Source organism: Malurus melanocephalus, unplaced genomic scaffold (genome assembly GCF_030028575.1).
Source record: "Malurus melanocephalus ecotype Western Australia unplaced genomic scaffold, MMel_1.1 scaffold_129, whole genome shotgun sequence".
NCBI classification, from domain to species: Eukaryota; Metazoa; Chordata; class Aves; order Passeriformes; family Maluridae; genus Malurus; species Malurus melanocephalus.
Window position 1 is genome coordinate 749,238 of NW_026623361.1, and position 12,837 is coordinate 762,074.

General features: G+C 39.1%; 1 protein-coding gene across 7 annotated transcripts in view; it reads right to left on the minus strand.

Annotated features, from left to right (window-relative positions):
* The window catches only part of CCDC88C (coiled-coil domain containing 88C), a 95,757-nt gene that overhangs the window by 29,205 nt on the left and 53,715 nt on the right, over nt 1-12,837 (minus strand). For all 7 annotated transcript variants that reach the window (XM_057370607.1, XM_057370604.1, XM_057370602.1 and 4 more), the window contains 3 exons: nt 7,881-8,027; nt 5,597-5,741; nt 2,727-2,908 (listed from right to left, as the gene is read on the minus strand). In XM_057370607.1, coding sequence (XP_057226590.1) covers nt 2,727-2,908; nt 5,597-5,741; nt 7,881-8,027 — 474 coding nt within the window. The remainder of the gene's footprint in view (nt 1-2,726; nt 2,909-5,596; nt 5,742-7,880; nt 8,028-12,837) is intronic.

Below are 12,837 nucleotides of genomic sequence, written 5' to 3' on the forward strand. Positions count from 1 at the left end.
ACTTTTTTTATTTACTCCTTTTGAAACTTGTACTTGTAATGCATGAAGAACAGAAAAGCAGTAGTTCTTCAGTATTTAGAACCAAGAGATTCAGGGAACTATGCTCCCCAAGCCAGGAAATATTCCTTTTTAAGCTTGCAGAGTACTGTGTGCACCTACAGCTCTGCAAAAGTATCAGCTCATTTTTGTTTTGGTATTATCAACTCTGCCAACAGTGAAAATGTCAATGAAAGGGGTATTAAACATAATTCTTACAAGTGGGAAATAGCTGGAGGCTGGGCTCTGCCTATGTCAACATGTGCCTCATTACAGGAAGTGTTTAAACAAGCAGGGGCTGCCCAGATTGGAGATAAGGAAAGCTTAACAGTCAGAAATATAACCATGTGGAGTGCTCTCAAAGRAGCTGTTCAGAGAAAGCTGCAACAAACTCAGGAGCTCAGCAATAGCTGATCTTCATCTGCACTTGCCAGAAAACTGGAGGCAAGTAAGACATTACTGTTTATAGCTTGTTTCAATAAGTCAGAAAGGCAGAGAAAGCAGACAGGTACTTGGATTGCTTCTACTTGAGCAGGCTCAAAAGGACCATTTTTTATTATTAGCTCCTCTGAAAACCTTGCAAGAAAGTAAAAAGGTGCATGCATGATCTTTCCTTCATAACATCTCCTCTTATACTACTGGAATAATCCTGTTTTGGCTACATGATCCCTCCAAGCACTAGACCAACACATAAACAAGCATATTCAAACAACAAGTTTTGAAAATCTTAGACAGTGGAGGAAATCTCAGCTTATTTAAATTACTTTAGGGAGGCAAGATTTTATTATGGGTATCTCAGGAAAGTTTCCAAAAGAACCCCACAGACACAAAACATTTGAGAAAAACACCTTTTTATCCCTTGCTCTCTGACTTATATGTGCTTGACTTTAACAGACCTCAAGAGCTCTTGCACTCTACCCATTTGTAGTAACCATTTTGCAGTGAACCACAGAGACTTTGCCTATTATTTCCTCTGGCACACTTCRCTGTATATTCTAATTTAGCAGATAGATGTGTGGGAGAAGTACAGAAATATATTAACTGTTTTCCCGAATTTCCCTGAAGGGGAGGTGAAATACTTCAAAAGCTTGACTGGTCTATGGTTTTCAGTCAACACTTCCCATCATATTCTGTGTTTTTTYAATGAAGTGTTCAGGCATTTTTACCTTTGATACATGTGGTGCTCTCCTTTCACTACACAGGTGCTCCCTACTATTGGGTTTTGTCTTTAGACTACCAGACCTTCAGGTGACCCCACCACGTCAAATCACTCATCATCATCAAAAACTTCAGACTAATTCTGGAATCACAACTGKTGGCACCAATACAGTGCCATAACAGAAGATGCCCACAGGAATCTTCCTGGGACAAAGCTGGAGGTTGACCACAGTTGTTCAAGTGACTTAAATTGCTGTACACCACAGGTATCTGCTTCTATGCCTCCATCTCCAATTCTGGGCATGTAAATTAGACCTGGATTGAATTACTGAACAGGCCATAAATAGAAGTAGAACGAAGATAAAGTGAATTGAATCTCTGCAGTTTTCCATATTCACAAAAGAAAGAAATGAAGCAGAGTTGATCTCAGTTTAGCAAATGAATCTCTCCAGAAGATGGAATGATCCAGCACTGGATACCTTTCTCCCCAGCAGACAAATGGGCTTGTTCCAATCTAGTAATCCACGAGCAGCCTTTCATATCTAGATGCTTTCTCCCCTTGCCCTTTAAAGCACTCAGTTAGCTCATAGGCAAGCCAAACAGAACTGAAATCTTTGCATCAATGTCTCACACACATAGTTTACAGCATAATGGGAAAAGGAGAGATGTGCCTTATATTCTGGATCATTTATTAATGGTAGGAATATAGCAAAGTCCAACAAGGCTTTAAACAAGTCTTAAGTTTTATGCTTAAGAGTAGCAAGTATCTTCTCCCCAGCAGCACTTGGCTCAATTAATCAGAGCTGAGGATTCAAGTTACTAGCCAGACAAAAATAAGGCTGGTAGTTGGAGGTGAGCAGAGCAGTGTTTCACAAGGACAAGCACTGAGCTGGCATTTGGCCTAAATATAATCACAGTAAATAACAGAGTGCAACACACACATATGTATAGTAAATTTACAAAGTGATGACCTACATCGCTAATTAAAAGAACTGARATCTTTACAGAGAGAGCAAGACAGTAGAGATTACATAGCAACCAAGAAAAAGCTGTTCCAGGACTCTGGACAGCAAGAAAGACATCTAAAAACATACTAAACTGAATTTACCTGTGCAATTYATTTAACTTACATGTAAACATTATKAAAACTTACAAAAAATAAAAACAGTTCAATAAGACTATGGCTTCCTTTCCTAGTAGTGACTGTTGTGAGATGACAGAAAGGGACACCATCAACAGCACAATCTGATAGGGGCAAACAGGCACTGAAAACCAGCTTTCATTAAACAGGAACAGACCCTTTTTTCTTAGGGTGATGCATGTAAACAGGCAGTGAGGTAGAAGGCAATAAATACAATTATTAGAATTTAATTGCATTAGAATGCAATTAAATAGATGGACCCAAGAACATGGTCAGTCTTATGGGGAACATGGCTGAATTTCCTGAAAACCCTCATCATTCAGGAATGCTGCACAGCCCTCTGTGCACTGTGAGAAATGGAGAGCTCTTTTTGCTCTTGTGAGGAAATTACCTTTTTGCTAAGCTGTTGGTTTTCCTTTTCCAGTTCCACAAACTTTAGGCTGCTCTCTCTGGAGGTCAAGGAGGCATCTCTCAGCTCTTGGATTGTGTTCTGCAAGCTCTGATTATCCTTCTCTAGCTTCAGTATTCGACTTGAAGCACATTCATTCAACTCAAACACAAAGGACTTTCTGGCTGTTGAAACATGAGAGCAGAAGGTGGCACCAATCAATTCACAAACATCTTCTGAGGTGTGCAAGATCCACTTGCATGACGATTATTGCTGTCAGTCTTACAATGGCATCATGACTGCTAAATAAACACTTGATTAAAATCAGAACCCATTTTCACAGATAACCATTAAGACGTTTAATAAATAGTGTACTATCTGAACAGCCAGCCATCCCAAAATTTACCTACTTTCTAAACCCTTCTTAAATTTGCTTTAGTCATGTTAGGAGTGTAGTAGCAAAATGTTAGTAGCAAAATGTACTTTGATACCATCTCACACTTTCACCAGAGGAAATAAATTGAGGCAGAAAGTAAACCCCTACTAAGTGTTTGCTTAAACAGCAAGGTGGTCCTATTCCAAGAACGAGTGAAAATTCAGGTATTCAATCATGTTTAGTCACGGAAAAAAAATCTTAAAAAACAGAACTCCAGTGCTTATCTTTGCAGCTTCTTCATCAAGAATTTGCTGAATCAGAGAAAATAATTTACTACTAGGTTCCCAGGCACAGGACACCCATCAAAATGCTGATCTGAGAAGTATCAAGTTGGAATCGCAGAATTAACAAAATTTATTCAAGTTCTACAACAGAGATGCTATTTTACTCAATATTTGTAGATCAAAAATCTCACTATCTCTCAGCTTCAAACTCCATCACCAGAGCCTCACTGTTATGTTAATTTCTCTGTCCAGCATTTGAATAATTACAAGAGCAACTTTGTTTCACATGAAATAATTGCTATTCACCACCTCAAAATCACATTTCATACGAAACTGACTTTACAACTGTCTTTAAATCTAAGAAAATTAATAACTCCTTCTAAATAAGCACTACAGCACACTGAGTACTTTAAGATGGMAACTTTCTAAGAATGGTAAAATCCTACTTGTCACTTTTATGAAGCATCACTTGGAGAGCTTTCATCAAGTGAAGACTCAAATTGTTAACATTAACTAAGTATTCCAGTTGAGTTCTGTTCTGAAGCAGTCCATCTAAATTACTTTTTCCTCTGCTTATTCTTAAAATTAGTTTGAATGAAATATTCCAAACTAGCAAGTAAAATCTTCTATCTGTCACCATTGCAGACTCAACTTGAGATCCAGGAACAGGATATTTTCCAGAAGAGTTTTGCAGCCTGACTCGATTTGTACAAACAAGCCACATTCAGAACAGCAACATGAATTGAAATAAAACGTCTGAAAGAGGATTACTGTAAAATCAGGACAGCATTTCTGTGAGATAATTTACAAGTCCAAAGTTAAATGTCCTTATTTGAGAAAAAAAAAGAAAAAAAAATCCGGCTTCCCCTTCACCATTTTTTTCCCTGCTGAATGAAAGTTTATGGATATTCTCAGCTCCTCATTCTTTTTCTTTYGTTAAGCAGTTTCTGAAGCTCCAGTAATAAAATGCTAAGCATCAGTGCAGTAATAAATCACTCAAATAAATTTGAAAGTTATGTTTGATAGAAATTAATAAACAAGAGGTAACAAAATAAAACCAGCATTCTTTCTTTTATTACATCAATAGTGAAAGCAGATCAGGAAGGGAACAAAACTTGCTATTTTAAACAGACCAGAAAATYAGGCATTTTTACATTTTCCTGAAATAGTCTTGATCAAAATTTCTAAGTTTTGAGAGAATTGTGTTTTTCCCCCACAAACACAATGAGCAATATCCTTGATTACACATAAGGAGTAATAGAGAAACACTCACTTCTCAGGCTAACATAACCTACTTTGCAAATTATTATTTAGAAGTAACAATTAATTAGCCTTTAATCTTAATAAAGGGAACTCKGATCCTAGACACCAAGAAGATTTCAGAACTGGTGGCAGGAACACATTCAGCTGCTTTACAAAATAAAGCTATTTTAGACAGTTTCACTGAAAACATTTGCTTACTCTAATTTATTCCTTTATCTTCAAGTTAAACTGTTCCTGGTACACAAGACCAAACATGCAAGTCTTAGCAGAATAAGGTGAATACTTATTATAAAATAAAAGCTCAATGTTGAATTAGAGGAAATATGAACTATTTCCCATGTTCCATTTAGAATTGTTAGGTTGCTATGATAGACAGAATGAAGGCTAAACACAGAAACCAATGCTAAAATCTGTCTAGTGAAGAAAGAATTAGTTCTGTTTATGATAGTAACGGAAATCAAATCAACCATTCAAAGAAAAAAAATCAGCCAGTTATTTTAACTGCACACATTTTTCAGTATCTAGTAAAAATAAATGACTTCAGCACACACTACTTCCTGGGACTTAAAGACCAGTTAATTGTCTGTATTAACTGTACTAAAGAATACTAAAGATCACAGACTCCACCCAACCATTCAGTTAGAAATATTCAGTGTGACATTTCTGCTGTGTCATTTACAAAGCATTCTTTTTTAAAAAATTTTTATCACTTTAGTAAAGTCACTCTCTCAGTGATGAACAAAACAAAAGGAAAATATCTTGTTGCTTTCAAAAGACAATGAAAGAGAAGAATGCATTCTACAAGTTCAGAAAAGCTAAGGTCAAAGTCATGTGGCTGGATGCGGAAAGTTTTCCAGTCTTGGATTCAACTTCTGTTCCCAYCTTAGTCAACCAACCTGTCTACTCTGAAACAGATCACAAACACCACAGGCACCCCAGCTGGTACTCACTATCTGCAAGATCAGTGCTTTTAGACAGTTGTTCTAGTTCCCAGCCTAGATGTGCAGACTCATTCATGCTCTGTTTCTGTGCAATCTCCAAGACCATGTTCTCCTCCAGCAGCTCTTCAATTCTCTTCTTGTCTGTGTCCCGGTCCTGTGCAAGACACAGGTGAATGAAAATGCATATTCAGCTCATCTATAAGATTCTAGGCTGAGCTGCTACAAGTACAGTGTATGTTGAGGGCAGAAGAAACTCCTTAAACACAGTGGTTTTATAATGAAATACGTCTTCAGCATTAAATGTTTGCTGTAGGCCACTATATATGCCACAGAAAGCRAARCCCAACTGGCCCTGTTTAGCATCAGCTCTGATCCATGACACACTTGGAGAGAGGGGGATGGCAGTGAGAACCTACTGGGTGATGACAGGACCACTACAAGCCAGGACCAGTATGTTAGGCTGGATTCAAGCTGCCTCCAGAGCTAAGCTCTTCAAAAACATGTAGCATCATGCTCTGAAATGCTACACAGTGGAAATTCTGCAGACAGAACCTTGAATTCTGCGGAGCTTCAACTCATCACGACAAACTTGGACACAGTCATGCAGATTACCATTTACACCTGCTATAATTTGAATTTTAGCTCCTGAAAACAGATCTGGAAAATGAGCCTATTGTTGCTTCTTGTGAGTATTTAGGCCATTTGCGTTTCTGGGAACTGAAGTGCTGCCTAAGTGGTTCTCCAATTTTCAGAAACCATAACCCAAAAATTCATTAAGTCATCCAGAAAAGTATTCAAAATCTCTAGCCACTTTGGAAAACCTGAGCATGACATGACCCTTATAATATCCTGAATCACAGAATCATAAAATGGTTTGGTGTGGAAGGGACACTAAAGATTGCGTGGTTCCTGCCATGGGAAGTGACACCTCCCATTAGACCACACTRTTCAAAGCCCCAKCCAACCTGGTCGTGAACACTTTTAGGGATGGGGCACCCACAGCTTCTCCAGGCAACTTCTTCCAGTGCCTCACCACCCTCACAGTAAAGAATTTYTTCCTATGATCCAATCTAAAGCTASTCTCTTTGAGTTTGAAGCCATTCACTGCCGTCTTATCACTATATGCCCACTATATGTAAAAAGAAGAAGAATTCTCTTCATCTTTCTTTTAGGCTCCCTCCAGGAGGATTCCAAGAAGGCAGCCATTAGATCATYCTGRAGCCTTCTCTTCTCCAGGCTGAAAACCCCAATTCTCTCAGTYTTTCCCCAYAGGAGAGGTGCTTCATCCCTCTAATGATTGCTGCTCTGATCTGTTTATCCCCCAGCCTATGTTGATACCAGCGGTTGCCCTGACCCTGACCTTGCTCTTTTTCAACCACATGAGATTGCCACAGGCCATTGCCATGGGCTCAAGCTTGTCCAGTTCCCTCTGGATGGTGTGTCATCCTTCAGGTGTGTCAGYCACAACATTCTGCTTTGGTCACCTGCAAATCTGCAGACAGTGCACTTTGACCCCTTTGACAATGTCATAAATGAAGGTATTAAGTAACACTGGTCCCAGTAGGGACCCCTGAGGGACACTCCTTGTCACTGATGTACACTGAGATTCAGTCATCCCCTACAGCATCCTCCACATCTTTGTTTCCAACAGAACCGGYTGAAACCCCTATATAATTAAACCCACAAGAATTCTAATCATGGTGGGATAAGAGGAGGACTGTTAAATAAAATACAAGAGATATTTCTAGTGGGTTTATGAAGTCCAATGTTACTTTTTGTTTGTAGACAGTAGTCTCCCACTGATTACTTTTCCTTGTCTATGAAGCACTAAACCATATCTCTGATTTACACAGAAAGAATTTTTGGAATTTGGTGTCTTTTACAGAGGTAATTGATTCTTAAAGACTCTGTAATGCCTGGGGATTTTGTTTCCAACAAGAGTAAATTTACTAGAGTAGATTTGATTTCCTACATCTAAGAGATTTCACCTTAACTAACAGATTTTATTATCTCCACTATAAATATACATGAAAGCAACCTGTATTTTAAAATTGTGACATACCTTCTTGCATAACATTAAACTCAGTCTCACACAAAGTAGCACTGGCAATATCTACAATGTTAATATTACAATATTGCAAGAATTCACGTTCAGAAAGTTCAATCTAAAAACCTCTTTGAAGGCACTGTTGTTTTATTTRCCTGTCTCCACCAGTTTCTGTGACTTCATTCTGCAACGCAGCATAAAATCAAAAATTTAAAAAAACAGCCTAATGAAAAAGAAAGTGCATACCAGCTCTACATCATGAAGTTTGGATTTCAACTGCAAATTTTCCTTCTCCAATTCATGCAGCTTGTCACCACGAGCTCTTGCCACTGTTAGCTGCTCTTCTAGCATGGCCTTTGTTTCAATTAATACAATGTTGTCCTCTCTTAATTCCTAGGGAACAAAATGTAACAGTGTTAATTTCTCACTTACTTTTCATAGATCAAGTGACTTTCACAAAATTACATTGCAAAATCCAAGAAAGAAACCTGACATCGTCGTTTCATTAGAAAACGTTTACCTGACATTTTACTGGGAGATGATACTATGTTTCATTACCAGTGTGTCATTATACAAGTAAATCCATTATCTCTTAGGGCTTTTTTTTTTCCTGAATTTTACAAGTTCAACYGAGTTTCTTTTGCTTTATATATGTATTTTGCTTGAGCAAGAGGTGCACACAGAAGAGCAGCTCTTTAATCCCACTGTAAYAACACCAATTCCTTTGCCAATTTATCATAGTCCTTTTTTTTCCCAGCTTCAAAATAGATTATTTACTTTCTAGGGATGGAGAACAGTATCCACCAATATATTCAAGATCCACATTCCTCTTTACTTATGTGCAAATGTCTGTTTAATAGTTTCTCTCATGAACAGAATTTTAATTCACTTGAACAGCAGAAGCTGTTTTATATTTATCACTTAACACTCCCTGCCACTTCTGCACAAAACACATGAACCTTAACTGCACAAGCCACGCTGCTTACTTGTTAAGAGCTTTTGGATCTGTTTTTACTAAGTAGAAGTTTAATTTATTACTTTGCTGTAGCCACAGCATTAGATCAGGTTAACTATCCTGCACTGCAACTGCTCCTTGCAAATAACAAATCAAACTCTGTGCATTCAAGAATCTTATTCTGGAAACATGAAATATCCAAAGCATGAAATCTGGCCGTGAATTGTTGATCATGTTTTAAACACATTTATCAAATATGTCTTATTTCAAGCTATAATATCTCATTGTCAGCTTTTACTTTTGTTGATCCTCAGATAAGTCTTGAGACCAAGACAAATATTCCATGGCAGGAACACAACAGCATTTAAAAGATTAAATGGATACAGTAAGGAACTTTCCCCAGATTAGTTTACAACCAGACAAGAAGTATATTGATTCTCTACAGAAACTTGCTTCGTCATTTTCATTTTCTCCCTCCTCTCCCTATTCATTCTGCTGCTCCAATGAAATATGCAAAACCAGAAAATGTGCCAACAGACAGGACAAAATGCTTGACAAGTTTATTCCTGGATAACTGACTTCAAATGTCATGTCTCTGCTGACACCAGTGCTCATGTCTGCTCTCTCAGACCACAAACATCCAAACCAAGTAGATTCCTGAAAGATCACCAGGCACAAGCAAATAATTTTCATTGCTTAGTCAGCAACTACTTTCTTTTTTTTTGGGTGAAATCAGCCTTAAGAAGCCTTACATGGCTCAGTTATTTAAAAAACAAACAAAAAAGATAAAAGAAGAAGAAAAAAGAAGAAAATAAAAAACATAAATGTAAAGAACAAGTTAAAGAGTGTCTGATGACAGCCACTCCCCCTGCCTTTTGATACTGCAGGGGGCCATAATTTAAAAGCCTTTCATAGTTAGTGATCTTGGTTGTTTGTTGCAGCCTGACTGTATATGGCATAATATGGAAACTCTGCCTTAAACAGTACCATACTGCCCTTGATCTCTCAATGGGTCAGCTACCAACCTGCAAAACATGAGAGAAAAAATTTCCCTACTATAGTAGTATTAAAAGGACAAGTATGTCAGTGCTTATGAAGAGATTCATCTTCAATTAAAATGTCTGAGTATGTAAGTAACTAAAACAACAATAATACTGAAACACTAAGGTTACAGAACCTGCATTTTGGGCCAAGTATGATCTAATAGGGTCACTTCAGGATGGGCAAACTTAAAAGGCTGACACTGAACAGATGACAGACCAGAGGAAGTACATGGCACAAAAACTGCTGGGTGTTATGGAAGCTGCCAGAATTCCTGTAATGAAACAGCAGTGTGCCAAGAGTTTACTTTGCTAGATCACCACACTCAATCTGGACCACAGCCCTAAGAAGAAAGGTGGTGTCTGACCTCAAAGACATGACCTCATAACTATCCTTAAAACTGCCTACCAAGCAAGAACTAGTTATTTTAGTGTCTCATCAAGAGTCAGCTATGTGCCAACCACATGCACAAATCCAACCTCTGGTACAAATCACACATCACTGGGAGCTGCAGTATATGGAAAACTGAAGCTCTTTCCATCGAGTGCCCAGGATGGGCAGTCATGCCAGTTCAAAGCAGTTCTGATGAAATAGTAAATTAATAACCAGGTGGAAATGCCTGCTATGATGAGGTAGACATTGCTCACTCCCAGATCACCATGATCTGAGGTTGTCTTAATAATGAAAAGTTCATATAATTTAAATAATTAGTCCATGCAAGCTTTGTGGAGTCACATTTCAAGGCCTGGGAAGCAAAGCTGTCCTAACTAAAACATGTCAGCACTAACATCTCCCAGAAGTCACTGGAATAACACAGCTGACCTAAAAATGTATCTGGCTACAAATCACACTTGTTAGACAATCAGCAAGTGGTGGTCATGGGGTGGTACTGCTTCCACTGGAATTAAGGTTTATTTTTAATTGAATTAAGAAATTCACCAATATTATTTTATAAGGTTATTTTAAAATCAGCAACAAAAACAGTTGCCTACAGATTTTTTTTGTTTAATACACTGAGTATAACTCAGCTTTCACAGTTTCTGAAACGAATTACATACTGTGGTATGTAACTATCATACTGTAACTTGAAATAACCTTAAGAATGTGCATTGTGCATTCAGATGGTTAGTTAACTCTGGGGATAAATGGTTGCACAGTCAGTGTGTGTTGCCACTGGGAAACATTTTCAGAAACTAAAGTAGCAATGAGATTGTTTAAATCTGAAAATASAGAATTTGCACATGCATCGGGACCCGGTTCAAACCCCTGCCTTCAAGAAGTTCAGAAGCTGTTGCTACTGAGCCATGGTACAATTAACATCTTGTGACAATCAAACATKGAACACTCATATGAAAACATGCAAGTGATGCTTTTGCCTTTTTTTTTAATAGACAAGAGATTCCTCCCAYCATCCTGCACATAAGTTTGATTATGGTGAGGAGGAAGACTGGGCAAAGCATACTTTTTGGCCYTAGAAAATAATCTCATCTCATGCAACAGCAAAAGGTTCAGCGATGATGAATGCTGAAGGGAGCTTTGCACTGCAGAGAAGCGCCTCCAAGGAGGAAGCCCTGCACTGAGCTGCTCTTTCACATTCACACTTGTGACCTCATTAAGCCACCCCAGCAGGAAGCTCCAGAGCACATTCATGCGCCTTGAACGATAGTCCAACTAAAATGTCACTCCTGAACAATTTGTCAAGACATACAGAGAAGGAAAACAACACAAGCCCTAAATGTGTTTCACTCATGTACAGATTTGAACCTTTTGCACTCCTGCAATACCAGGAAGGAAGAGATTTTAAGGGCTCATTTAATAGCTTTCTGCATTGATGCACAACATTAAATCCACTTTTTCTTCTCACCTACCAATCTGGCACTGCTCATTAACAGCCCTGTCAAGACCCTAAGAGCTTTAAGGTGTCCCAACAGCACAGGAAAGTAGCTAATGCTGAATGCTCCTGCATTTTCACTGCTGTGCCCTGTATGATTTTTTCAGGTTTTAAGGGTTAGAGCTTAGCATGCCATCAGCAACCAGTAAATGTTATCAAATGAATCATCACTGTACAATCTAGAGATAAAAATCTTTACCATGTTACTTCCCTGAAAAAATCTAAGCAGACACTTTACTGATCTCAGACATTAATTCTTCTTTCAGAGAGGCAGAGGCCTTGAGTCAGATTTGACAGAAAACTGAGGCCCCGTGAGAAGCTGGATACTGGCTACCATGCAAGCCTTTGTACTACTCCATGACCATAAAAACATGGAAGAGTGCCCTGTGGAATCCTCTGAATGACCAGCCTGAGACCAGTGGAGTTTGCCTGCTGCTGACAGTCCATGACTGTRTCAAAACTTGATCAACGATGGGAGAGGGAGGGGTGAGAACGTGAAGCTCTCTGTCTATTCTAAGCCACAGAGCAGCCTGCAGAGAGCTGTGCAATCCTGCTGCGTGTCAGAAAAGCTCAGTCCCTGCAATGATAACTTTTGCCAAAGGCCACACTATGGGTCCAAGTTAGRAATGTGCCAGACCAATGGGAAATACTCCTTGTCCCACTATTGCATTTGTGCTGGTTTCGGCTGGGGTAGAGCAAGGTTTCTTAACAATGGCTGATATGGGGCTGTGTTTTGGATTTGGTTGAACACAGCGTTGATAATAGAGATGGTTTTGTTATTGCTGAGTAGGGCTCACACAGAGCCAAGGCCTTTTCTGCTTTCCTACTGCCATGCTGGCAAGGAAGTTGGGGGTACATGAGAAGCTGGGAGGAGACACAGCCAGGACAGGTGACCCAAACTGACCAAAGGGATATTCCAAACCATATGGCAACATGCTCCCCCCCGCCCCCATAAAGTGGGGAGAAGAAGAAGGAAGGGGAGGACATTTGGAATAATGTCTCCTGGAGATGGCTGAACACCTGCCTGCCCATGGGAAGCAGTGAATTAATTTTTTGGTGTGCTTTGCTTGTGTGTGTGTGGTTTTTGCTTTCCCATTAAACTGTCTTTATCTAAAACCGTGAGTTTTCCAGTTTTACTCCTCCAGTCCTCTCTCTGATCTCACTGGTGGGGGAGTGAGTGAGTGGCTGCTGGCTGGGATTAAACCATGACAGTATTGCAGGGATGTATCCCTGGAGAGCCAGTACTCATCTCTGACGTTCCACAGCTCCACCAAAAACTGACAGGGTAGAAGAGAGAGCRAGGAGAATTAGAAGAA